This window comes from Somniosus microcephalus, chromosome 17, assembly GCF_052327205.1.
Source record: "Somniosus microcephalus isolate GS21.2 chromosome 17, FLI_Smic_1.0, whole genome shotgun sequence".
Classification (NCBI taxonomy): Eukaryota; Metazoa; Chordata; class Chondrichthyes; order Squaliformes; family Somniosidae; genus Somniosus; species Somniosus microcephalus.
The window spans coordinates 61,215,879-61,242,438 of record NC_141003.1 but is presented as its reverse complement, the minus strand read 5'-3'; the positions used below and the strand labels follow the sequence as shown (position 1 = coordinate 61,242,438).

The following is a 26,560-nucleotide window of genomic DNA, read 5'->3' as shown; positions in this document are numbered from 1 at the left end:
TTGGGTGAGTACAGCCAGGTGAGTATTTATACTACTCTATAGTTTGACAGTTAAGATTAATTGTTTATAAAATTTAGAACGTCTTAATTTTTGGGGTTATAGTTTCTAAGGTCTCTGTTGTGTATCGGGGAGTGCTAGTAACCAAGGGCCCTTGAGTATATCATTTAATTGTAGTGTAATTAGTGGTATTGATTTGATTTAATTTAATTTGAATTAATTACAGGGTAAGTCATGGCAGGACAGCTTGGCTCCGTGGCATGCTCCTCCTGCGCTATGTGGGAAATCAGGGACACTTCGGGAAGTGTATTCAGCTACAGCTACTGACAGACCGCATTGCGGCACTGGAGCTGCGAATGGATACATACTGGAGCATTCGCAATGCTGAGGACATCGTGGATAGCACGTTTAGGGAGTTGGTCACACCTCAGGTAAAGGCTGCACAGGCAGGAAGGGAATGGGTGACCACCAGGCAGAGTACTGGCGCAGGTAGGTAGTGCAGGGATCCCCTGTGGCCATTCCCCCTCTCAAACAGATATACCACTTTGGATATTGTTGAGGGAGATGGCAGCAGCAGCCAACTTCCTGGCACCATGGGTGGTTCTGCTGTACAGGACGGGAGGAAAAAGAGTGGGAGAGCTATAGTGATAGGGGATTATATTGTAAGGGGAATAGATAGGCATTTCTGCGGCCGCAAACTAGACTCCAAGATGGTATGTTGCCCCCCTGGTGCATGGGTCAAGGATGTCTCGGGGCGGCTGCAGGGCATTCCGGAGGGGGAGTGTGAACAACCAGTTGTCGTGATGCATATAGGTACCAACGATATAAGTAAAAAATGGGATGAGGTCCTAAAAGCTGAATATAGGCAGTTAGGAGGTAAATTGAAAAATAGGTCCTCAAAGGTAATAATCTCAGGATTGCTGCCAGTGCCACGTGCTAGTCAGAGTAGAAATAGAAGGATATTTCAGATGAATACGTGGCTAGAGGAATGGTGCAAGGGGGAGGGATTCAAATTCCTGGGACATTGGAACCGGTTCTGGGGGAGGTGAGACCGGTACAAACTGGATGGTTTGCACCTGGGCAGGACCAGGACCGATGTCCTAGGGGGAGTGTTTGCTAGTGCTGTTGGGGAGGGTTTAAACTAAAATGGCAGGGGGTTGGGAACCTGTGCAGCGAGACAGAGGAAAGGGAGCAAGGATAGAAACAAAAGACAGGAAGGAGAAAAGCAAAAGTGGAAGGCAGAGAAATCAAGGGTGTAAATCAAACAGGGCTACAGTAAATAATAATTCTAAAAGGACTAAGAGTGTTAAAAAAACAAGCCTGAAGGCTTTGTATCTTAATGCGAGGAGCATTCGTAATAAGGTGGATGAATTAGCTGCGCAAATAGACGTAAACGGATATGATGTAATTGGAATTACGGAGACATGGCTCCAGGGTGACCAAGGCTGGGAATTCAACATCCAGGGGTGTTCAATATTCAGGAAGGACAGGAAAAAAGGAAAATAGGTGGGGTAGCATTGCTGGTTAAAGAGGAGATTAACAACAGTAAGGAAGGATATTAGCTCTGATGATGTGGAATCTGTATGGGTAGAGCTGAGAAATACCAAGGGGCAGAAAACGTTAGTGGGAGTTGTATACAGACCCCCAAACAGTAATGCTGAGGTTGGGGATGGCATTAAACGGGAAATTAGAGAAGCATGCAATAAGGGCACAGCAGTTATCGTGGGTGACTTTAATTTACATAAAGATTGGGCTAACCAAATTAGTAACAATACTGTGGAGGAGGAATTCCTAGAGTGTATACGGGATGGTTTCCTGGACCAATATGTCGAGGAACCAACTAGAGATCAGGCCATCTTCGACTGGGTATTATGTAATGAGAAAGGATTAATTAGCAATCTTGTTGTGCGAGACCAATTAAATACATACTTTGGTTCTGTCTTCACAAAGGAAGACACAAATAACCTCCCAGAGATGTCGGGGAACATAGGGTCTAATGAGAGGGAGGAATTGAATGAAATCAGTATTTGTAGGGAAATGGTGTTAGGGAAATTGACGGCATTGAAGGCCGATAAATCACCAGGGCCTGATAATCTACATCCTAGGGTACTTAAGGAAGTGGCCCTCGAAATAGTAGATGCATTGCTGGTCATCTTCCAAAATTCTATAGACTCTGGAATAGTTCCCATGGATTGGAGGGTAGCTAATGTAACCCCACTATTTAAAAAAGGTGGTAGAGAGAAAACGGGGAATTATAGACTGGTAAGCCTGACATCGGTAGTGGGGAAAATGCTAGAGTCCATTATAAAAGATGTAATAGCAGAGCACTTGGAAAACAGTGACAGGATCGGACAAAGTCAACATGGATTTACAAAAGGTAAATCATGCTTGACTAATCTACTGGAATTTTTTGAGGATGTAACTGGTAGAATAGATAAGGGAGAACCAGTGGATGTGGTGTAATTGGACTTTCAGAAGGCTTTCGATAAGGTCCCACATAAGAGATTGGCGTGCAAAGTTAAAGCACATGGGATTGGGGTAAGGTACTGACTTGGATAGAGAACTGATTGGCAGACAGGAAGCAAAGAGTTGGAATAAACGGGTCTTTTCCCGAGTGCAGTGACTAGTGGGGTACCGCAAGGATCGGTGCTAGGACCCCAGCTATTTCACAATATATATTAATGGTCTAGACGAGGGAACTAGATGTAATATCTCCAAGTTTGCAGACGACACAAAGCTGGGTGAGCGTGTGTGCTGTGAGGAGGATGCAGAGAAACTCCAGTATGATTTGGACAGGTTGGGTGATTGGGCAGATGCATGGCAGATGCAGTATAATGTGGATAAATGCGAGGTTGTCCACTTTGGTGGCAAAAACAGGAAGACAGATTATCTGAACGGCAATAGATTGGGAAAAGGGAAAGTGCAACGAGACCTGGGTGTCCTTGTGCACCAGTCGCTGAAGGTAAGCATGCAGGTGCAGCAGGCGGTTAAGAAGGCAAATGGTATGTTGGCCTTCGTAGCGAGAGGATTCGGGTACAGGAGCAAGGATGTCTTGCTGCAGTTGTACAGGACCTTGGTGAGACGACACCTTGAGTATTGTGTGCAGTTTTGGTCGCCTTATCTGAGGAAGGATGTTCTTGCCATGGAGGGAGTGCAGCGAAGATTCACCAGACTGATGCCTGGGATGGCAGGAATGACGTATGAAGAGAGATTGGGTCAATTAGGCTTATATTTGCTAGAGTTTAGAAGAATGAGAGGGGATCTCATTGAAACTTATAAAATTCTAACAGGACTAGACAGACTAGATGCAGGAAGGATGTTCCCGATGGCGGGGGAGTCCAGAACCAGGGGTCACAGTCACCAATAAGGGGTAAGCCATTTAGGACTGAGATGAGGAGGAATTTCTTCACCCAGAGAGTGGTGAACCTGTGGAATTCTCTACCACAGAAGGCAGTTGAGGCCAACTTATTAAATATATTCAAGAAGGAGTTAGATATATTTCTTAAGGCTAAAGGGATCAAGGGATATGGGGAGAAAGCAGGGACAGGGTAATGAATTTGGATGATCAGCCATGATCACATTGAATGGCGGAACAGGCTCGAGGGGCCGAATGGCCTACTCCTGCTCCTATCTTCTATGTTTCTATGTTTGAGGCCCAAGTTTCTCACCCTCAAACTGAATTTGAAATTCTAACATGCTATGAACTCTTCCTCAAAGCTATCTTTGCCAATTTGATTTGTCCAATTTATATGAAGATTAAAATCGCCCATGATTATTGCAGTACCTTTCTTACAAGCCCCTATTATTTATTGATTTATACTCTGTCCTACAGTGTAGCTACTGTTAGGGAGCCTATAGACTACTCCCACCAGTGGTTTCTTTCCCTTATTGTTTCTTATCTCCACCCAAACTGATTCTACATCTTCATCTTCTGAGCCAATATCATTTCTCACCACTGTACTGATCTTTATTAACTGAGCTACCTCACGTCCTTTTCCTGCCTGCCTATCCTTCCGAAATGTCAAATACCCCTGAATATTCAGTTCTCAGCCTTGGTCACCTTGCAACCACATCTCTGTTATGGCTATCAGATCATGCCCATTTATTTCTATTTGTGCCGTCAACTCATCTATCTTGTTACGAATGCTGCGTGCATTCAGATAAAGCATTTAATTTTGTCTTTTGACCATTTTTCCTTACTCTGACTCTACTTTCTGATGCACTCTTATGTTTATACATTCTGTCCCTTCCTGTCACACTCTGGTTATCCCTATCGCTACCCTGCACTATTGCCTTCTCCTTCCACTTTGACTTTTTAAATTTGCCCTCACCTGAACCCTCCCCCCCCACTATTTAGTTTAAAGCCCTATCTACAGCCCTAGTTATTCGATTCGCTAGGACACTGGTCCCAGCATGGCTCAAGTGAAGCCCGTCCCAACGGAACAACTCCCTATTTCCCCAGTACTGATGCCAGTGCCCCATGAATCAAAACTCATTTCTCCCACACCAATCTTTGAGCCACGCATTCATCTCTCTGATCTTATTTACCCTATGCCAATTTGCTCGTGGCTCAGGTAGTAATCCAGAGATTATTACCTTTGTGATTCTGCTTTTTAATTTAGTCCCTAGCTGCTCATACTCCCTCAGCAGAACCTCTTTCTTTGACCTACCTATGTCGTTGGTACCTGCGTGGACCATGACAACTGGATCTTTCCCCTCCCACTCCAAGTTCTTCTCCAGCCCAGAGATGTCCTTAACCCTGGCAGGCAACACAGCCTTCGGGACTCATGCTCTCGACTGCAGAGAACAGTATCTATCCCCCTAACTATACTGTCCCCTACCACTACAACATTTCTTTTTACTCCCCCAACTTGAATGGCCCCCTGTACCATGGTGCCGTGGTCAGTTTGCTCATCCTCCCTGCAGTCCCTGCTCTCGTCCACAGAGGGAGCAAGTACCTGTTGGACAAGTGCAAGGGTTGAGGCTCCTCCACCTCCTGGATCCCCATACCTGCCTCTCTCGCAGTCACACACTACTGTCCCTGACCACGGGACAAATCTGAAGTATTTGCATTTAAAGAACACTTGTAATGTAGAAAAATGTCCCAAGGTGTTTCACAGAGACTTGAGGGGAAAGTAACATTTCAAATTGGTGTCATGCCTCCTGAATTAACTCCAATCAGAACAGAGTGACAAGTTTACACAGGCAGTTTCACTACAAACGTAGACATAGGAATTTAATGATGGAAATATTTTTTTAAATGCATGAATTTAAAATGAGAATTAAATTACGTCTGTGTCCCCTGGTCCAGTTAGCCTCCACCCTCGAACTCCACTTCCCCAGAGACTACACTTGGTCTAGACTCCCCGTGCCCAACACCACAGGAGATGGACTCGGAACACATTACATCAGCTAACTCTGCCCGAGAACTCTTCTGTTACCACCAGGGTTGTGTCCTGATTTCCTGCTATTTCTGCCATGTTTTGTGTGTCACATTTGAACAGGATGAAATGTCCTATTTATTTTACTGTCAGTTACTGGGAGTCTGGCCCTGCAAACTCTGTCTCCCAGCTCAGCTTCACCTTTCTTTTTCAATAAACACACGCTCAACTGCGATGACCAAGTTAGGAGGGAGAAAGAGCTTTTGAAAGTACAAAATATTTTTGGAAATTACCCAAGTTCCTAACTATTTAACCAGATGTAAAAATAAATATGTTCTGCCTGAAGCACTGGCTATGAATTAAATCGATAAGTGGTCTGTCTCAGGTATGAATGAATTCTGGAAGTTTTGCATTTAGAATTAAATCTGCTGGTTGAATACTTATCCTCTTACAGTAGGTGAAATGTGTGGTGTATATGTGTGGTGATTTGATCAGATGAAAATAAATAATTCATTGGGAGAGTTAGGGGACTAGAAGGATGGGCTTCGATGGGAGAGTTAGGAGACTAGAGGGATGGGCTTCGATGGGAGAGTTAGGAGACTAGAGGGATGGGCTTCGATGGGAGAGTTAGGAGACTAGAGGGATGCGCTTCGATGGGAGAATTAGGGGACTAGAGAGATGGGCTTCGATGGGAGAATTAGGAGACTAGAGGGATGCACTCTGATGGGAGGGTTAGGGGACTGGAGGGATGCGCTTCGATGGGAGAGTTAGGGGACTAGGGGGATGAGCTTCGATGGGAGAGTTAGGGGACTGAAGGGATGAGCTTCGATGGGAGAGTTAGGGGACTGAAGGGATGAGCTTCGATGGGAGAGTTAGGGGACTGAAGGGATGAGCTTCGATGGGAGAGTTAGGGGACTGAAGGGATGAGCTTCGATGGGAGAGTTAGGGGACTGAAGGGATGAGCTTCGATGGGAGAGTTAGGGGATTGAAGGGATGAGCTTCGATGGGAGAGTTGGGGGACTGGAGGGATGGGCTTTGAAATAAAAATCTGGTGTCAGTAAAAGTGGCCATGAAACCCAACTGGTTTACTAATGTCCTTTAGGGAAGGAAACCTGCCGTCCTTACCCAGTCTGGCCTATATGTGACTCCAGTCCCACACCAACGGGGTTCACTCATAACTGTCCTCTGAATTGGCCTAGCAAGACACTCAGTGGTTCAAGAAGGGCAACTAGGGATTGGCAATAAATGCCGTCCTTGCCAGCGACACCCACATCCCAAGAATCAATGTAAACCATGGTTTTTGTGGTGGGACAGTACAAACCTGCAATAAGTGAGCTGCACATTCCTCGAGTCGGTGTCTCAAAGGTTCCACATCTCTCACAGACGCGCAGTTAATGTAAAACGCAGTCCGATCGATGTCCAGGTGTCTGTAAAAATCCTTCGCTTGATTGTTTAAAATGTCAAAAAAACACTTTGCTGCAAAACATTTTTTTAAACATTTGTCTGAAAACTCATTAATTATTTCCATGTTTTTCTTCTGCAGATTAATCTCATTTCCAGTGTGTCGCTGGGAGACAAGTAGAGTTCCCATCTCATCACAAACCTCACACCCTCTCCCTCGACCCGTGCCTCACTCCCTCCCCCTGACCTGCTCCTCACTCACTCCACCCAGCCGTAGTCCTGATCTCTGCTTCGCCGCCGCCTCCTCCTCCAATTCACACCCACCATCTGCACCTCACTCCCTCCCCCGTGACCTGTGCCTCTCACTGACCTAACCCGTATCTCACTTGCTCTCCCTGATCCCTGACCTGTGCTCACTTGCTCTCCCTGATCCCTGACCTGTGCTCACTTGCTCTCCCTGATCCCTGACCTGTGCTCACTTGCTCTCCCTGATCCCTGACCTGTGCTCACTTGCTCTCCCTGCCCCCTGACCTGTGCTCACTTGCTCTCTCTGCCCCCTGACTTGTGCCTCACTCCCTCCTTTCCTTTACTCCCGACATAAGAACATAAGAAACAGGAGCAGGAGTCGGCCATTCGGCCCCTCGAGCCTGCTCCGCCATTCAATAAGATCATGTCTGATCCGATTTTGGCCTCAACTCCACTTTCCTGCCCGCTCCCCATAACACTTGACTCCCCTGTTGCTCAAAAATCTGTCTATCTCAGCCTTGAATATATTCACTGACTCCGCTTCCACAGCTCTCTGGGGTAAAGAATCCCAAAGATTCATGACCCTCTGAGAGAAGAAATTCCTCCTCATCTCCGTCTTAAATGGGCGACTCCTTATTCTGAGACTATGCCCCCTCGTTCTAGATTCCCCCACGAGGGGGAGGAGGGAGTGAGGCACCTGTCCCCCACTTGTGCCTCACTCCCTACCCCGCCTTGTGCCTCAGACCACTCCCCTCCCTGCCCCCAACCTGTGCCCCAATCCCCTCCTTGACCCCTGACCTGTGCCTCACTCCCTGCCCCGACTTGTGCCTCACTCCCTCTTCTCCCTCTCCCCTGACCTGTGTCTCGCTCTCCTCCCTGCCTCCTGACCTGTGTCTTGCTAGTTCTCCCAGCCTTGCTGCTATCCCTTACCGATCTCGTCTCTGTTCTGCAGGTCCATGGTGTCAAAGTGACTGCCGATCAGAAACACTTTGGGTCTTTGTGCCGTGCTGCATCTGGTGATGTTCAGGAATCTCAGCCAATACAGAACCTGAGAGTTCAAAACAAGGAATGATCTTGCTCGAAGATCACAGACACACAACAGGAATGAAACGCCCTCAACCTGCCTAAAGCCACAAGTCACATCACTGCTATCACCTGACCCGTTACAAGCCCTCAGACAGGCACTGGGCCGGCAGCAGGTGGGAACCGGTCCCTAGACGTTGTTCAACAGCTCAGCAGGCAACACTTCCCTGGGTTTCAAGCCCTGCATTTAAACCATGTCCCTAAAGTGAAAGAACATTGTACAAGCCCCAGACTCAGTAAAGAGGGAATATGGTTGTACAAACCCTTGGTTAGCCCACAGTTAGAGAATGTGGCAGTTCTGGCTCCCATTATAGAAAGGACATTAAAGCCACAGAGCGTACTGCAGAGATTCCTCAGGATGATGCCAGGGATGGGGAACTTATGAGAAGAGACATGAGATACTGTTGCCACTGAACAGAAAAGGCTCATAGGAGATCTAAAAGAGGTTTTAAAAATTATTAAGAGTTTTGATAGAGTGACTAGAGAAAGACTATTTCCTCCGGCTGGGGAGTCAGTAATGAGGGATCATCGATTTAAAATTGTCACAAAGAGTGAGGAGAGGGGATAGGCAACATTTCAGAACACGGAGGGTTGTTGGAGCATAGAATGATTTATCACATGGCGTGGTTCCGCCAGAGACCATTGCATCTTTTTAGGGAAAATTTGATAAATAAATATTTGAAGCAGAGAAAGATACAGGGCTATGGGGGAAGAGACTGTGGGGAGTGGGATAAGTTTGGGATTGATACAGAGCTATGGGGAGAAAGCGGGGCAGTGGGATTAGTTTGGGGATTAATACAGGGATATGGGGAGAGTGCAGGGCAGTGGGATTAGTTTGCGATTGATACAGGGCTATGGGGAGAGAGCGGGGCAGTTGCATTAGTTTGGGATTGATACAGGGCTATGGGGAGAGAGCGGGGCAGTGGGGCTAGTTTGGGATTGATACAGGGCTATGGGGAGAGAGCGGGGCAGTGGGGCTAGTTTGGGATTGATACAGGGCTATGGGGAGAGAGCGGGGCAGTGGGGCTAGTTTGGGATTGATACAGGGCTATGGGGAGAGAGCGGGGCAGTGGGGCTAGTTTGGGATTGATACAGGGCTATGGGGAGAGAGTGGGGCAGTGGGGCTAGTTTGGGATTGCTCTAGCAAAGAGCCAGCACAGACACGATGGGCTGAAGGCCTGAAACTTAGTTTTTTTTTAAATGAGTGGAATTCTAAAAAGAGAGGAAGGTATCTCCACACCTGGGCGCCTGCTGGTCGCCATACCTGTCCGAGGGTCCGAGACTGGCCGTGCTCCTGGTCACTGCCGACCTGCTCCAAGCTGAATACAATACAGTAAAGGACATTCTGATTGGCTGCAGCCAGAAGCAGCGAGTGAGTGAAATAATATTCCATCTGGCCAGCAAAATCCCAGATCACCACCTTTCCACCTGTAATCAGAAGCAATCCCAGATCAGCACCTTCCCACCTGTAATCAGGAACAATCCCACATCAGCACCTTCCCACCTGTAATCAGGAACAATCCCACATCAGCACCTTCCCACCTGCAATTAGGAACAATCCCACATCAGCACCTTCCCACCTGTAATCAGGAACAATCCCACATCAGCACCTTCCCACCTGTAATCAGGAACAATCCCACATCAGCACCTTCCCAACTGTAATCAGGAACAATCCCACATCAGCACCTTCCCACCTGTAATCAGGAACAATCCCACATCAGCACCTTCCCACCTGTAATCAGGAACAATCCCAGATCAGCACCTTCCCACCTGTAATCAGGAACAATCCCAGATCAGCACCTTCCCACCTGTAATCAGGAACAATCCCACATCAGCACCTTCCCACCTGTAATCAGGAACAATCCCACATCAGCACCTTCCCACCTGTAATCAGGAACAATCCCACATCAGCACCTTCCCACCTGTAATCAGGAACAATCCCACATCAGCACCTTCCCACCTACAACCAGGTACAGTCCCAGATCAGCACCTTCCACTGGGTGGGTTGGACCCGTGTACCTGGCCTGTTGGGATTGTTGGACCAGTGTACCTAGCCTGTTGGGATGATTGGTCCAGTGTACCTGGCCTGTTGGGATTGTTGGGCCAGTGTACCTGGCCTGTTGGGAGGGTTGGACCAGTGTACCTGGCCTGTTGGGAGGGTTAGACCCATGTAACTGGCCTGTTGGGAGGGTTAGACCCATGTACCTGGCCTGTTGGGAGGGTTAAACCCATGTACCTGGCCTGTTGGGAGGGTTAGACCCATGTACCTGGCCTGTTGGGAGGGTTAAACCCATGTACCTGGCCTGTTGGGAGGGTTAAACCCATGTACCTGGCCTGTTGGGAGGGTTAGACCAGTGTACCTGGCCTGTTGGGAGGGTTAAACCCATGCACCTGGCCTGTTGGGAGGGTTAGACCCATGTACCTGGCCTGTTGGGAGGGTTAGACCCATGGAAAACACTGACAGGATCGGACAAAGTCAACATGGATTTACAAAAGGTAAATTGTGCTTGACTAATCTACTGGAATTTTTTGAGGATGTAACTGGTAAAATAGATAAGGGAGAACCAGTGGATGTGGTGTATTTGGACTTTCAGAAGGCTTTCGATAAAGTCCCGCATAAGAGATTAGCGTGTAAAGTTAAGGCACATGGGTTTGGGGGCAAGGTACTGACTTGAATAGAGAACTGGTTGGCAGACAGGAAGCAAAGAGTTGGAATAAACGGGTCTTTTTCCGAGTGGCAGGCAGTGACTAGTGGGGTACCGCAGGGATCGGTCCTAGGACCCCAGCTATTCACAATATATATTAATGATCTAGACGAGGGAACTAGATGTAACATCTCCAAGTTTGCAGATGACACAAAGCTAGGGGGGCGTGTGTGCTGTGAGAAGGATGCCAAGAAACTCCAGTATGATTTGGACAGGTTGGGTGATTGGGCAGATGCATGGCAGATGCAGTATAATGTGGATAAATGCGAGGTTGTCCACTTTGGTGGCAAAAACAGGAAGGCAGATTATTATCTGAATGGCAATAGATTGGGAGAAGGGGAAGTGCAATGAGACCTGGGTGGCCTTGTGCGCCAGTCGCTGAAGGTAAGCATGCAGATTAGGCAGGTGGTTAAGATGGCAAATGGTATGTTGGCCTTCGTAGCGAGAGGGTTCGAGTACAGGAACAAGGATGTCTTGCTGCAGTTGTACAGGACCTTGATGAGACCACATCTTGAGTATTGTGTGCAGTTTTGGTCGCCTTATCTGAGGAAGGATGTTCTTGCCATGGAGGGAGTGCAGCAAAGATTCACCAGACTGATACCTGGGATGGCAGGAATGATGTATGAGGAGAGATTGGGTCGATTGGGCTTATACTCGCTGGAGTTTAGAAGAATGAGAGGGGATCTCATTGAAACTTATAAAATTCTAACAGGACTAGACAGACTAAATGCAGGAAGGATGTTCCCGATGGCCGGGGAGTCCAGAACCAGGGGTCACAGTCTAAGGATAAGGGGTAAGCCATTTAGGACAGAGATGAGGAGGAATTTCTTCACCCAGAGAGTGGTGAACCTGTGGAATTCTCTACCACAGAAGGCAGTTGAGGCCAATTCATTAAATATATTCAAGAAGGAGTTAGATATATTTCTTAAGGCTAAAGGGATCAAGGGGTATGGGGAGAAGGCAGGGACAGGGTACTGAATTTGGATGATCAGCCATGATCTCACTGAATGGCGGAGCAGGCTCGAGGGGCCGAATGGCCTACTCCTGCTCCTATCTTCTATCTTTCTATGTACCTGGCCTATTGGAAGGGTTAGACCCGTGTACCTGGCCTGTTGGGAGGGTTAGACCCGTGTACCTGGCCTGTTGGGAGGGCTGGACCCGTGCACCTGGCCTGTTGGGAGGGCTGGACCCGTGTACCTGGCCTGCTGGGATGATTGGTCCAGTGTACCTGGCCTGCTGGGATGATTGGTCCAATGTACCTGGCCTGCTGGGAGGGTTGGACCCATGTACCTGGCCTGTTGGGAGGGTTGGACCCGTGTACTTGGCCTGTTGGGAGAGTTAGACCCGTGTACCTGGCCTGTTGGGATGGTTGGACCCATGTACTTGGCCTGTTGGGAGGGTTGAACCCGTGTACCTGGCCTGTTGGGAGGGTTGGACCCGTGTACTTGGCCTGTTGGGAGGGTTAGACCCGTGTACCTGGCCTGTTCGGAGGGTTAGACCCGTGTACCTGGCCTGTTGGGAGGGTTGGACCCATGTACTTGGCCTGTTGGGAGAGTTAGACCCATGTACCTGGCCTGTTGGGAGGGTTGGACCCGTGTACTTGGCCTGTTGGGAGGGTAAGACCCGTGTACCTGGCCTGTTCGGAGGGTTAGACCCGTGTACCTGGCCTGTTGGGAGGGTTGGACCCATGTACTTGGCCTGTTGGGAGAGTTAGACCCATGTACCTGGCCTGTTGGGAGGGTTGAACCCGTGTACCTGGCCTGTTGGGAGGGTTGGACCCATGTACTTGGCCTGTTGGGAGGGTTAGACCCGTGTACTTGGCCTGTTGGGAGGGTTAGACCTGTGTACCTGGCCTGTTGGGAGGGTTGGACCCATGTACCTGGCCTGTTGGGAGGGTTGGACCCATGAACCTGGCCTGTTGGGAGGGTTAGACCCGTGTACCTGGCCTGTTGGGAGGGTTGAATCCGTGTACTTGGCCTGTTGGGAGAGTTAGACCCATGTACCTGGCCTGTTGGGAGGGTTGAACCCGTGTACCTGGCCTGTTGGGAGGGTTGGACCCATGTACTTGGCCTGTTGGGAGGGTTAGACCCATGTACCTGGCCTGTTGGGAGGGTTGGACCCGTGTACCTGGCCTGTTGGGATGGTTGGACCCGTGTACTTGGCCTGTTGGGAGGGTTAGACCCGTGTACCTGCCCTGTTGGGAGGGTTGGACCCATGTACTTGGCCTGTTGGGAGGGTTGGACCCATGTACTTGGCCTGTTGGGAGAGTTAGACCCGTGTACCTGGCCTGTTGGGAGAGTTAGACCCGTGTACTGGCCTGTTGGGAGGGTTGGACCCATGTACTTGGCCTGTTGGGAGAGTTAGACCCGTGTACCTGGCCTGTTGGGAGGGTTGGACCCATGTACTTGGCCTGTTGGGAGGGTTGGACCCATGTACTTGGCCTGTTGGGAGAGTTAGACCCATGTACCTGGCCTGTTGGGAGGGTTAGACCCGTGTACTTGGCCTGTTGGGAGGGTTGAACCCGTGTACCTGGCCTGTTGGGAGGGTTAGACCCGTGTACCTGGCCTGTTGGGAGGGTTGGACCCATGTACTTGGCCTGTTGGGAGGGTTAGACCCGTGTACCTGGCCTGTTGGGAGGGTTAGACCCGTGTACTTGGCCTGTTGGGAGGTTTGAACCCGTGTACCTGGCCTGTTGGGAGAGTTAGACCCGTGTACTTGGCCTGTTGGGAGGGTTGAACCCGTGTACCTGGCCTGTTGGAAACTGTCCCTGGTGGATCAAAATTCTTTCTCTTACTTCCTGACTTCATTTCTACTCACCTGCAAGGTCCGTCTGACTTATATCAACGCCTTTAGTGGAAGCTGGTGCTGGCGATTTTAGGACTAAGGACTGAAATGTAGTCAGCCAACTAGTCTGTAAGAGAAGGAAGCATGAGAATCAAAGCATGGAGAACCAAACCATGGACCACCAGAACATGCAGAACATTTCTCTTGTGATCTTTGCAAGTTGCCCATATATTTTTTTGCACTGGATATTTCTTTGTTAGGTTTAGTACAGGCACTGTATCAGCGTGTGTGGGGGTGACATATAGATAGAGATGGAGACACATGAATGCATAGAGAGGCCCACATGTATTACAGCACTGAGACTGCACTGATGCTCCTGTCAGAAGATGCGTTACTGAGAGATGCAGTGCATCAATACCCACCATCTGCAGACTTTTACACAAACTGGTTTTCCCGACTCCACAGTGGCCACAGATGAACAGCTTCACCTTCCCGCTGCTGAGCTCTCCACAAGTCTGCAGCAATCTGTGTTTCTGCATTTCCTAAAGAAGAAACAAAAGGAGTTTAGGACAATCTCAACAAGAAGCACCATTAAACCAGGCGTCACTGCAGCAGTGCTGAGAGGAAAGGCTGTGCGTCAGTGGACATCCTGGAATACATGTTTCCAAAGTCCTGAAACACACTGTGACTCACAGATACATTGGCACCTTTCCCACTACTCCCGATCCAAGAACCTCTAACTTCCACCCTGCCTACAGCACAGAGATCAATTCAGAAATATTGTGACTGTTGTCCCTCCTCAATCTCTCAGTTGGCTTTGACACCATTGACCATTCTGCCCTTCTCCAAGTCTTTCCACTGCAGCCTATCATCATGGTTCTGCTCTCTCATGACTCTACTCCTGCAACAAGGACAGAAGTTTCCAATGGGGTACAGTTCCACAGACACTGACTCTCACTGGGGTACAGTTCCACAGACACTGACTCTCACTGGGGTACAGTTCCACAGACACTGACTCTCACTGGGGTACAGTTCCACAGACACTGACTCTCACTGGGGTACAGTTCCACAGACACTGACTCTCACTGGGGTACAGTTCCACAGACACTGACTCTCACTGGGGTACAGTTCCACAGACACTGACTCTCACTGGGGTACAGTTCCACAGACACTGACTCTCACTGGGGTACAGTTCCACAGACACTGACTCTCACTGGGGTACAGTTCCACAGACACTGACTCTCACTGGGGTACAGTTCCACAGACACTGACTCTCACTGGGGTACAGTTCCACAGACACTGACTCTCACTGGGGTACAGTTCCACAGACACTGACTCTCACTGGGGTACAGTTCCACAGACACTGACTCTCACTGGGGTACAGTTCCACAGACACTGACTCTCACTGGGGTACAGTTCCACAGACACTGACTCTCACTGGGGTACAGTTCCACAGACACTGACTCTCACTGGGGTACAGTTCCACAGGCACTGACTCTCACTGGGGTACAGTTCCACAGACACTGATTCTCACTGGGGTACAGTTCGACAGACACTGATTCTCACTGGGGTACAGTTCCACAGACACTGACTCTCACTGGGGTACAGTTCCACAGACACTGATTCTCACTGGGGTACAGTTCGACAGACACTGATTCTCACTGGGGTACAGTTCCACAGGCACTGACTCTCACTGGGGTACAGTTCCACAGACACTGACTCTCACTGGGGTACAGTTCCACAGACACTGACTCTCACTGGGGTACAGTTCCACAGACACTGACTCTCACTGGGGTACAGTTCCACAGACACTGACTCTCACTGGGGTACAGTTCCACAGACACTGATTCTCACTGGGGTACAGTTCCACAGACACTGATTCTCACTGGGGTACAGTTCCACAGACACTGACTCTCACTGGGGTACAGTTCCACAGACACTGACTCTCACTGGGGTACAGTTCCACAGGCACTGACTCTCACTGGGGTGCAGTTTCACAGACACTGACTCACACTGGGGTACAGTTCCACAGACACTGACTCTCACTGGGGTGCAGTTCCACAGACACTGACTCTCACTGGGGTACAGTTCCACAGACACTGACTCTCACTGGGGTACAGTTCCACAGACAATGACTCTCACTGGGGTACAGTTTCACAGACACTGGCCTTCACTGAGGTACAGATCCACAGGCACTGACTCTCACTGGGGTACAGTTATACAGACACTGACTCTCACTGGGGTACAGTTCCACAGACACTGACTCTCACTGGGGTACAGTTTCACAGACACTGGCCTTCACTGGGGTACAGTTCTACAGGCACTGACTCTCACTGGGGTACAGTCCCACAGACACTGGCCTTCACTGGGGTACAGTTCCACAGGCACTGACTCTCACTGGGGTACAGTTCCACAGGCACTGACTCTCACTGGGGTACAGTTCCACAGGCACTGACTCTCACTGGGGTACAGTTCCACAGGCACTGACTCTCACTGGGGTACAGTTCCACAGACACGTACTCTCACTGGGGTACAGTTCCACAGGCACTGATCCTAAAGTGCCCCCATTTCCAATCCTTGCACTGTTGGATTTTAAAACCGTGGATCAAGCTTCCTTGCTGAATATTACTGGACAAAATGACCACCTGTAATCAGAGACCATGTGGCTGTACTCGGACTGAAGTCAGGGCTGGAATGTTCCAGAATCTGTGAAGTGTAGCAGTATTCGTTGGGCCCAAGTGGCAGAGCCCAATGGTCCGTCTGTGAGCTACCGTGTAAGTTGTAAAGGATTTCTTGCCCACCTCTTCTTACCTGAGTTTTCACCTGAATCCTTGTCCTGATTTGCAGAGGGACTCTGAGCTGCTGAGCGACATCCTGAACCGTCAACCCATCCTGCAAAATGAAACATCGTGTCAAAGACTGTGACCCGGAGCTCAGACCAGCGACAACACAGACATCTCCATTCTGGCCCACATGTCCTCTAGAACCCAACATCGAATATATATCAGCTCAGGGCGATCGCCAACACAGAAAGAGTTACAGACAGATGGTCCCAACCCTAACCCAGGGTCAAGGGCACGCAACAGGGGGTCTGGACCCTAACCCAGGGTCAAGGGCACACAACAGGGGGTCTGGACCCTAACCCAGGCTCAAGGGCTCACAACAGGAGGTCCCAACCCTAACCCAGGGTCAAGGGCACGCAACAGGGAGTCTGGACCCTAACCCAGGGTCAAGGGCACACAACAGGGGGTCTGGACCCTAACCCAGGCTCAAGGGCTCACAACAGGGGGTCTGAACCCTAACCCAGGCTCAAGGGCTCACAACAGGGGGTTTGGACCCTAACCCAGGCTCAAGAGCTCACAACAGGGGGTCCAAACCTTAACCCAGGGTCAAGGGCACACAACAGGGGGTCCGAACCCTAACCCAGGGTCAAGGGCACACAAAAGGGGTTCCGAACCCTAACCCAGGCTCAAGGGCTCACAACAGGGGGTCCGAGCCCTAACCCAGGGTCAAGGGCACACAACAGGGGGTCCGAAACCTAACCCAGGGTCAAGGGCACACAACAGGGGGTCCGAACCCTAACCCAGGGTCAAGGGCACACAACAGGGGGTCCGAACCCTAACCCAGGGTCAAGGGCACACAACAGGGGGTCCGAACCCTAACCCAGGGTCAAGGGCACACAACAGGGGGTCCGAACCCTAACCCAGGCTCAAGGGCTCACAACAGGGGGTCCAAACCCTAACCCAGGCTTAAGGGCTCACAACAGGGGGTCCAAACCCTCACCCAGGGTCAAGGGCTCACAACAGGGGGTCCAAACCCTAACCCAGGGTCAAGGGCTCACAACAGGGGGTCCAAACCCTAACCCAGGCTCAAGGGCTCACAACAGGGGGTCCAAACCCTAACCCAGGGTCAAGGGCTCACAACAGGGGGTCCAAACCCTAACCCAGGGTCAAGGGCTCACAACAGGGGGTCCAAACCCTAACCCAGGGTCAAGGGCTCACAACAGGGGGTCCAAACCCTAGCCCAGGGTCAAGGGCTCACAACAGGGGGTCCAAACCCTTACCCAGGGTCAAGGGCTCACAACAGGGGGTCCAAACCCTAACCCAGGGTCAAGGGCACACAACAGGGGGTCCGAAGCCTAACCCAGGGTCAAGGGCTCACAACAGGGGGTCCAAACCCTAACCCAGGGTCAAGGGCTCACAACAGGGGGTCCGAAGCCTAACCCAGGCTCAAGGGCTCACAACAGGGGTTCCAAACCCTAACCCAGGCTCAAGGGCTCACAACAGGGGGTCCGAACCCTAACCCAGGCTCAAGGGCACACAACAGGGGGTCCGAAGCCTAACCCAGGCTCAAGGGCTCACAACAGGGGTTCCAAACCCTAACCCAGGCTCAAGGGCACACAACAGGGGGTCCGAAGCCTAACCCAGGCTCAAGGGCTCACAACAAGGGGTACAAACCCCAACACTGAACTCACACAGGGAGGTGCTTTGCTAATGGTAACAGACAGTACCAACTGATTAGAAGAATTCAGTGGAAATGTCCATCGATGGGATTCTGCCGTCAACCAGATCGACTGTAACACCCAACCAGGGCCGGGTAAACCCAGTGCCTGAGTTGGTACTGGGCCATTCACAGTGGGAGAGCCATGAGGAACAAGTATTGGGTGTGTGTCAGGATCCTGTAAAGTAATTGTAAGTTGTCCACCACTCCTTCACAGCTGTCTCCCAGCCTACACATCTGTCTCACTCCTTCACACCTCTCCCTGCCTACATGTCTCACTCCTTCACACCTACCTCACCCCTTCACCTCTCCCTGCCTACATGTCTCACTCCTTCACACCTACCTCACCCCTTCACACCTCTCCCTGCCTACACGTTTCCCTCCTTCACACCTCTCTCTGCTGACATGCCTCACTCCTTCATACCTCTCTGCCTACATGTTTCAGTCCTTCACACCTCTCTCTGCTGACATGCCTCACTCCTTCATACCTCTATGCCTACATGGTTCCCTCCTTCACACCTGTCTCCCCCTCCTTCACATCTATCTGTCTCATGAGTCTATTTGCACATTCATTACTGTCTCTATGGTTTTGTAACTATGCCCGGTTTTGTAACTATGCCCAGTTTTGTCATAGACAACACAGATCATTTGGGATTTCAAATTTGAATGAAGGGAATGAGTGGACCGGATGGGATTTGCCCTGGCTGATAGGAAGATTAGAGGGGAGCAGAGCTCATTACATTCCAATCTTCAACATTTCAGAAGCAGGCATAGGGATTTAGGCTGTTAATAACCACGCTCCCAGACTCTAGACTCGGGAATTCTCACCTTGTTGCGGTGCAAGAGATCCACAGGCTGCTGCAACAGACACTCCATCAGCTCGCTGTGATCCTGCCTGCTTCCAGCAGCGATCCCTCGCACTGCGCAGAATAGCACTGTCTCCTCATCCTGTTATAGCGTGTAAACAAAAATAAAATCAGACAATCACAGAGAGAGAAGCGAAGAAAGACCCGAGAGAACCAGTCAGCTGGAAATCTGCTGGAACCTTCTAACCTACATCATTAAATGGGAGCGTTGGGGATTTAAGGAAAATAAGTGTTACGTAACTCAGGAAGGTCACAATTCAAGAATAACTGGAGAACTTAGGGCTTTTTATCCTTGAAAACAGACCGATAGAGGTGAATAAAATACTGAACGAATGAGAAAATATTGGTGGGGGAGGAAGGTGGGGGTGCAGTCTAGATTCACCAGAACAATACCAGGACTTAAAGGGTTACATTACGAGGACAGGTTGCATTGACTAGGCTTGTATTCCCCTGAGTATAGAAGATTAAGGTGTGATCTAAACTAGGGGTTTAAGATGGTAAAAGGATTTTATAGAAATCGTTAGAATTTGAGAAGGCGGATAGAAACTATTTCCTCTGGTGAGGGAGTCCAGAACAAGAGGGTATAACCTTAAAATTGGAGCTCGGCCCTTCAGGGGTGATGTCAGGAAGCATTTCTTCACACAAAGGGTAGCAGAAATTTGGAACTCTCTTCCCCAAAAAGCTGCGAATGCTGGAGGTCAATGGAGCTTTCAAGATTGTTCGTAAAAGAAAAAATGACTTGCATTTCTATAGCCCCTTCCACAACCTCAGGATATCCCAAAGCACTTTACAGCCAATGAAGTACTTTTGAAATGTAGTCACTGTAGTAATGTAGGAAACACGGCAGCCAATTTGCACACAGGCTGATCTCATCAACAGCAATGAGATAAATGACTAGATTATACGTTTTAGTGATGTTGGTTGAGGAATATTGACCCAGGACACCGGGAGACCTCCCCTTCTCTTCAAACTAGTGCCATGGGATCATTTTTACATCCACCTGGGAGAACAGATGGGTCCTCAGTTTAACGCCTCATCCAAAAGGCAGCACCCCCTCAGTAGTCCCCCTCTGACAGTGCAGCGCTCCCTCAAAACTGCCTCTCCGACAATGCAGAGCTCCCTCAAAACTGCCTCTCCGACAGTGCAGAGCTCCCTCAATACTGCCCCTCCGACAGTGCAGAGCTTCCCTCAGTACTGCCCCTCCGACAATGCAGCACTCCCTCAGTACTGCCCCTCCGACAGTGCAGAGCTCCCTCAATACTGCCCCTCCGACAGTGCAGAGCTTCCCTTAGTACTGCCCCTCCGACAGTGCAGAGCTTCCCTCAGTACTGCCCCTCCGACAATGCAGCGCTCCCTCAAAACTGCCTCTCCGACAGTGCAGAGCTCCCTCAATACTGCCCCTCCGACAGTGCAGAGCTTCCCTCAGTACTGCCCCTCCGACAATGCAGCGCTCCCTCAGTACTGCCCCTCCGACAGTGCAGAGCTCCCTCAATACTGCCCCTCCGACAGTGCAGCACTCCCTCAGTACTGCCCCTCGGACAGTGCAGAGCTCCCTCAGTACTGCCCCTCCGACAGTGCAGAGCTCCCTCAATACTGCCCCTCCGACAGTGCAGAGCTTCCCTCAGTACTGCCCCTCCAACAGTGCAGAGCTCCCTCAGTACTGCCCCTCCGACAGAGCAGAGCTCCCTTAGTACTGCCCCTCCGACAGTGCAGAGCTTCCCTCAGTACTGCCCCTCCGACAGTGCAGCGCTCCCTCAGTACTGCCCCTCCGACAGTGCAGAGCTCCCTCAATACTGCCCCTCCGACAGTGCAGAGCTTCCCTCAGTACTGCCCCTCCAACAGTGCAGAGCTCCCTCAGTACTGCCCCTCCGACAGTGCAGCACTCCCTCAGTACTGCCCCTCCGACAGTGCAGAGCTCCCTCAGTACTGCCCCCCCGACAGTGCAGCACTCCCTCAGTACTGCCCCTCAGACAGTGCAGAGCTCCCTCAGTACTGCCCCCCCGACAGTGCAGCACTCCCTCAGTACTGCCCCTCAGACAGTGCAGAGCTCCCTCAGTACTGCCCCTCCGACAGTGCAGAGCTCCCTCAGTACTGCCCCTCCGACAGTGCAGCACTCCCTCAGTACTGCCCCTCCGACAGTGCAGAGCTCCCTCAGTACCGCCCCCCCGACAGTGCAGAGCTCCCTCAGTACTGCCCCTCCGACAGTACAGAGCTCCCTCAGTACTACCCCTCCGACAGTGCAGAGCTCCCTCAGTACTGCCCCTCCGACAGTGCAGCACTTTGACCACGCTCGATCAGCTCCAATGGACGGGTCACATTGTCCGCATGCCCGATACGAGACTCCCAAAACAAGCACTCTACTCAGAGCTCCGGCATGGCAAGAGAGCCCCAGGTGGGCAGAGGAAACGCTTTAAGGACACCCTCAAAGCCTCCTTGAAAAAGTGTAACATCCCCACCGACACCTGGGAATCCCTGGCCCAAGACCGCACAAAGTGGAAGAGAAGCATCCGGGAAGGCGCCAAACACCTCGAGTCTCTTTGCCGGGAGCAAGCGGAAGCCAAGCGCAGGCAGCGCAAGGAGTGCACGTCAACCCAAGCACCCCACCCACCCGCCCCTTCAACCACCGTCTGCCCCACCTGTGACCGAGACTGTAGGTCCCGCATTGGACTCATCAGTCACCTGCGAACTCATTTTTAATGTGGAAGCAAGTCATCCTCGGTTCCGAGGGACTGCCTAAGAGAGAAGAGGGAAGACTTCCTCACTGACTCAGAGGCAAGAGTGCTACCCACTGAGTCACAGCTGACACGTTAGGTAAGGGTATCACGGGATATGGAACAACGGTGGGTAAATGCAGTTGAGATACAGATCAGCCATGATCTAATTGAATGGTGGAAGAGGCTCAAGGAGCTGAATGGGCTCCTCCTGTTCCTATCGGACTGAGGACAGTTTTGGGTCAAGGGCCGTAAGGGTGAGGCAGGACTGGGTCTAAGCTGATACAGTTAATGCCTGTACTGTTTCCATACCTTGTTTTTGGCATTGAGCAAAGCGCCATACTGGATGAGAAGCTGGGAGATGTTGAGAGCGCCCTGGAGTGCTGAGAGGTGCAGGGGGGAGTTTCCATGCTGTGGAAAGACAGAGAATAGAATCAGAACATGGCTTTTAGCTGAGGGTTTCAAACTGGGGTCCCTGAAACCTACGGGCATTCCAAGGGGTCCCCAACAACATCATGTTTCTATTTGTCCTGCAGATCTCCATGTTTCCCTGTATTTGTTGCTGTATATTTCTGTTCCTGGTTACCAATTAAAACTGCTTTCTGCGATGATGATAGAAAGATGCTCCTTTGGGTAACTGAAACAGTCTTTCAGAAGTTAGGACAGGAGTATCCACCCCCACCCTGTTTGAAAAGTACTTGCTGATATCTACTCCCAATCCCTTCAGAATCCCATCACCAAACCACAAATGAATCCCTAAATATTAATTCCCAGGGATCAACACGGGTTTAATCCCCAGAATGTCACAGCCATTTTAAGGGTATCAAGGGGTATGGCATTAAGGTAGATAAAGAGAGTTGAGGTACAGATCACCCATTATCTAATTGATTGGCGGAGCAGAGTCGAGGGGCTGAATGGCCTCCACCTGTTCCTATGTTCCTTCCTACTCCTGTTCCGATATCATAATTTAATCCTTAATTGAAGATCACTCATCAAGCAATCTGACCTTGAACTCGAACCCTCACTGCAGAGAAACAAGGAATGCCCTCAGTATCAGGTTCACCATACACTGGACACCCAGTAAAGGTCCCCAATCTAATTTAGTCTGACCTGCCACCCTGATTGTCATTCACTCCCAGGACGAGTACACCGAGCGACACTGTACCTCATTTTTTAATTCCACACGGGCCCCGTTATCGAGCAGAAGGCGGGAGATGAACTCTGGCCCCTCAAAGGCAGCAATGTGCAGAGGAGAACAACCAGCCTGTTAAAGAAACAAAGGAATGACCCTCAGTGTCCTGGTGGTTAAAGGTTGACATGAACAACACAAATCCCCAGTCTCAGGTGCCACGGCTTGCGAACAATAAATGTAACATGCACGCAGGTTTGAACATAACTTTGAGTAACCAGTGGGAGGCAGCTACCCATAAACTGGGGGGGGAATTGAGGGACTCACCCCAACACCCCGACATCCCATAACCAGGGGGACTCACCCCAACATCCCATAACCAGCGGGACTCACCCCAACATCCCATAACCAGTGGGACTCACCCCAACATCCCATAACCAGGGGGACTCACCCCAACATCCCATAACCAGGGGACTCACCCCAACATCCCATAACCAGGGGGCTCACCCCAACATCCCATAACCAGGGGACTCACCCCAACATCCCATAACCAGGGGGACTCACCCCAACATCCCATAACCAGGGGACTCACCCCAACATCCCATAACCAGGGGACTCACCCCAACATCCCATAACCAGGGGGCTCACCCCGACATCCCATAACCAGGGGGACTCACCCCAACATCCCATAACCAGCGGGACTCACCCCAACATCCCATAACCAGTGGGACTCACCCCAACATCCCATAACCAGGGGGACTCACCCCAACATCCCATAACCAGGGGACTCACCCCAACATCCCATAACCAGGGGGCTCACCCCAACATCCCATAACCAGGGGACTCACCCCAACGTCCCATAACCAGCGGGACTCACCCCAACATCCCATAACCAGGGGGACTCACCCCAACATCCCATAACCAGGGGGACTCACCCCAACATCCCATAACCAGGGGACTCACCCCAACATCCCATAACCAGGGGACTCACCCCAACATCCCATAACCAGGGGACTCACCCCAACATCCCATAACCAGGGGACTCACCCCAACATCCCATAACCAGGAGGACTCACCCCAACATCCCATAACCAGGGGACTCACCCCAACATCCCATAACCAGGGGGTCTGCCACCCCAAAATCCCCAAACCAGGAGGCGGTGGACACCCGACAGCCTGGGCAGGAATTCAGCTCTCTCTCTGGGATCCTCTATATATACATAATCACTGAAATCAACTGCTTATGGCTCCTAGGCTAGAAGTGCTGGGGTACATTACTCTAGCCCTGGCTGCGATCAGCTAACTTGCCACGGATCAGGCATTGAACTAGGACCTTCCTGGTGTGTGTGCTTCAGTACCACAGCAGACACCTTTACTACCCAAGTGTGACTTTCTTTTGAACCTAGCCTGCTTTAAATGTTAATGAGTGACGTTTCCCAGTTGCAGGAACTCACAATGACACTGACCTGATCCAGCAGATTGGGGTCAGCATTCTTACTCAACAGGATCTGCACTGCACCGAAGTTCTTCCCGCTCACTGCTTCGTGCAATAGAGATGAGCCGCACTGCGGGTTAGAACAGATTCCAATCAAAATTGGTGTCATTCAGCACTTCAAACCAACAACCTAGTCAATGTCACTTTACCCTTTATCCACTTTGGTAGAAAAAACAGAAAGGCAGAGTATTTCCTAAATGGTGAAAGATATGGGAATGCAGATGCTCAAAGGGACCTGGGTGTCCTTGTACATGAGTCACTGAAAGTGAATGTGCAGGTGCAGCAAGCCATTAGGAAGGCAAATGGTATGCTGGCCTTCATTACAAGAGGATTTGAGTACAGGACTAAAGAAGTCTTACTCCAATTATATAGGGCCTTGGTGAGACCACAGCTGGAGTACTGTGTACAATTTTGGTCTCCTTACCTAAGGAAGGATATACTTTCCATAGAGGGAGTGCAACGAAGGTTCACGAAATTGATTCCTGGGATGGCGGGACCGTCATACGAGAAGAGATTGAGTAAACTAGGCCTGTATTCTCCTGAATTCAGAAGAATGAGAGGGGATCTCATTGAAGCATACAAAATTATTACAGGGCTTGATAGGGTGGATGCTGGGAGAATGTTTCCCGAGGCTGGGGAGTCTAGAACCAGGGGCCACAGCCTCAGGATAAAGGGTAGGCTATTCAGGACTGAGATGAGAAGAAATTTCTTCACACAGAGGGTGGTGAATCTTTGGAATTCTGTACCCCAGAGGGATGTGGAGGCTCCGTCATTGGGTATATTCAAAACACAAGTTGAGAGATTTCTGACTAGTAATGGCATCAAGGGATATGGCGATAGGGCCGGTGAATGGAGTTGAGGCAGAAGATCAGCCATGATCTCATTGAATGGAGGAGTAGGTTCGAAGGACTGAATGGCCTACTCCTGCTCCTATTTCTTATGTTCTTATGTCAACAATCCAGTGTGGAGAGAAGTCTGTCACAGTATTAGTGCTCTGTCACTAGGTGTCACTAATGGGCGTGGAAACAGACATGCAGAGCAATGCGGCCAGTCTGATCATTACAGGCGGCTGCACCTCGACACCTCCGACCCTCACGTGGTCATCAGCTGGTCAGTGGACACATCAGCAACGTGATGAAGGAGTCATCAATAGCGCCAATCAAAACAACCAATCAATCAATCAAAACCATCACTCAACATCATCAATAGTGCCAATCAGCACTGACTCATCAACTCAGTTCCAGACCCCGTCAAAGCCTTGACCAAGACATGGACAAAATGGGTACGGGGTGTAGGGGATACGGGCACGGGGGTGCAGGGGGTACGGGCACGGGGGTGCAGGGGACATGGGCACGGGGGTGCAGGGGATACGGGCACGGGGGTGCAGGGGGTACGGGCACGGGGGTGCAGGGGATACGGGCACGGGGGTGTAGGGGATATGGGCACGGGGTGCAGGGGGTATGGGCACGGTGGTGCAGGGGATACGGGTACGGGGGTGCAGGGGACACGGGCACGGTGGTGTAGGGGACATGGGCACGGGGGTGCAGGGGATACGGGCACGGGGGTGCAGGGGATACGGGCACGGGGGTGCAGGGGACACGGGCACGGGGGTGCAGGGGACACGGGACATTAGTATAATGGTCCTGCTCTGTTACTGAACTCGTTATCCAGGGACCTGGACTAATGTAATTCAGTTTTTTTTTAATCTGGAAATTAAAAGCAGGCAGCAGTAAAACTGACCATGAAGCTGTCGGATTATCGTAAAACCCCACTAGTTCACTAATATCTTTTAGGGAAGGAAACCTGCCGTCCTTACCCAGTCTGGGCCTATATGTGACTCCAGTCCTGCACCATCGCAGTTGATTCTAGCGAGCCCCTCTGTGTAACTCTCGGGATGGGAAGGGCACCCTTTTCATCAGTTGCCGTCTTAAGTCATCGACTTTGTTCCTGAGCTATCTGAGCGACACCTGCCTGGAATATAACTCCTGGCAACCAAATACTCCCATGAATCAGGCCCCACAGCTCCCTGCAACGGTGCTTGTTATAAATCTCATCATCATCAAGAAACTGCTCATGAAATAACGCTGGACGGCCAGCTGGTGGCGCCATCCAAGGAGTATAAATACTCGGGCGCGGGCCCAGCTTTCCAGGGACATTTTGTAAGACAGGAACTAGTGAAGTACAACTCAACCTCCATGTTCTGAAACAAGTTGATTAAAGCCTTGCTTTATACTCAAACCGAGTGCGTAGTGAGTTTTATTA

The 26,560-nt window shown here is 50.6% G+C and overlaps 1 protein-coding gene across 1 annotated transcript in view; it reads right to left on the bottom strand.

Annotated features, from left to right (window-relative positions):
- LOC147105771 (uncharacterized) overlaps window positions 1-26,560 on the bottom strand; it is a 53,097-nt gene that overhangs the window by 14,860 nt on the left and 11,677 nt on the right. Inside the window, exons 4-13 of the mRNA XM_086010516.1 lie at window positions 24,270-24,368; window positions 22,840-22,938; window positions 21,987-22,085; window positions 18,926-19,045; window positions 16,409-16,489; window positions 14,020-14,139; window positions 13,631-13,724; window positions 9,373-9,536; window positions 7,956-8,073; window positions 6,700-6,854 (exon numbers count right to left, since the gene is read on the bottom strand). Coding sequence (XP_085866642.1) covers window positions 6,700-6,854; window positions 7,956-8,073; window positions 9,373-9,536; window positions 13,631-13,724; window positions 14,020-14,139; window positions 16,409-16,489; window positions 18,926-19,045; window positions 21,987-22,085; window positions 22,840-22,938; window positions 24,270-24,368 — 1,149 coding nt within the window. The remainder of the gene's footprint in view (window positions 1-6,699; window positions 6,855-7,955; window positions 8,074-9,372; window positions 9,537-13,630; window positions 13,725-14,019; window positions 14,140-16,408; window positions 16,490-18,925; window positions 19,046-21,986; window positions 22,086-22,839; window positions 22,939-24,269; window positions 24,369-26,560) is intronic.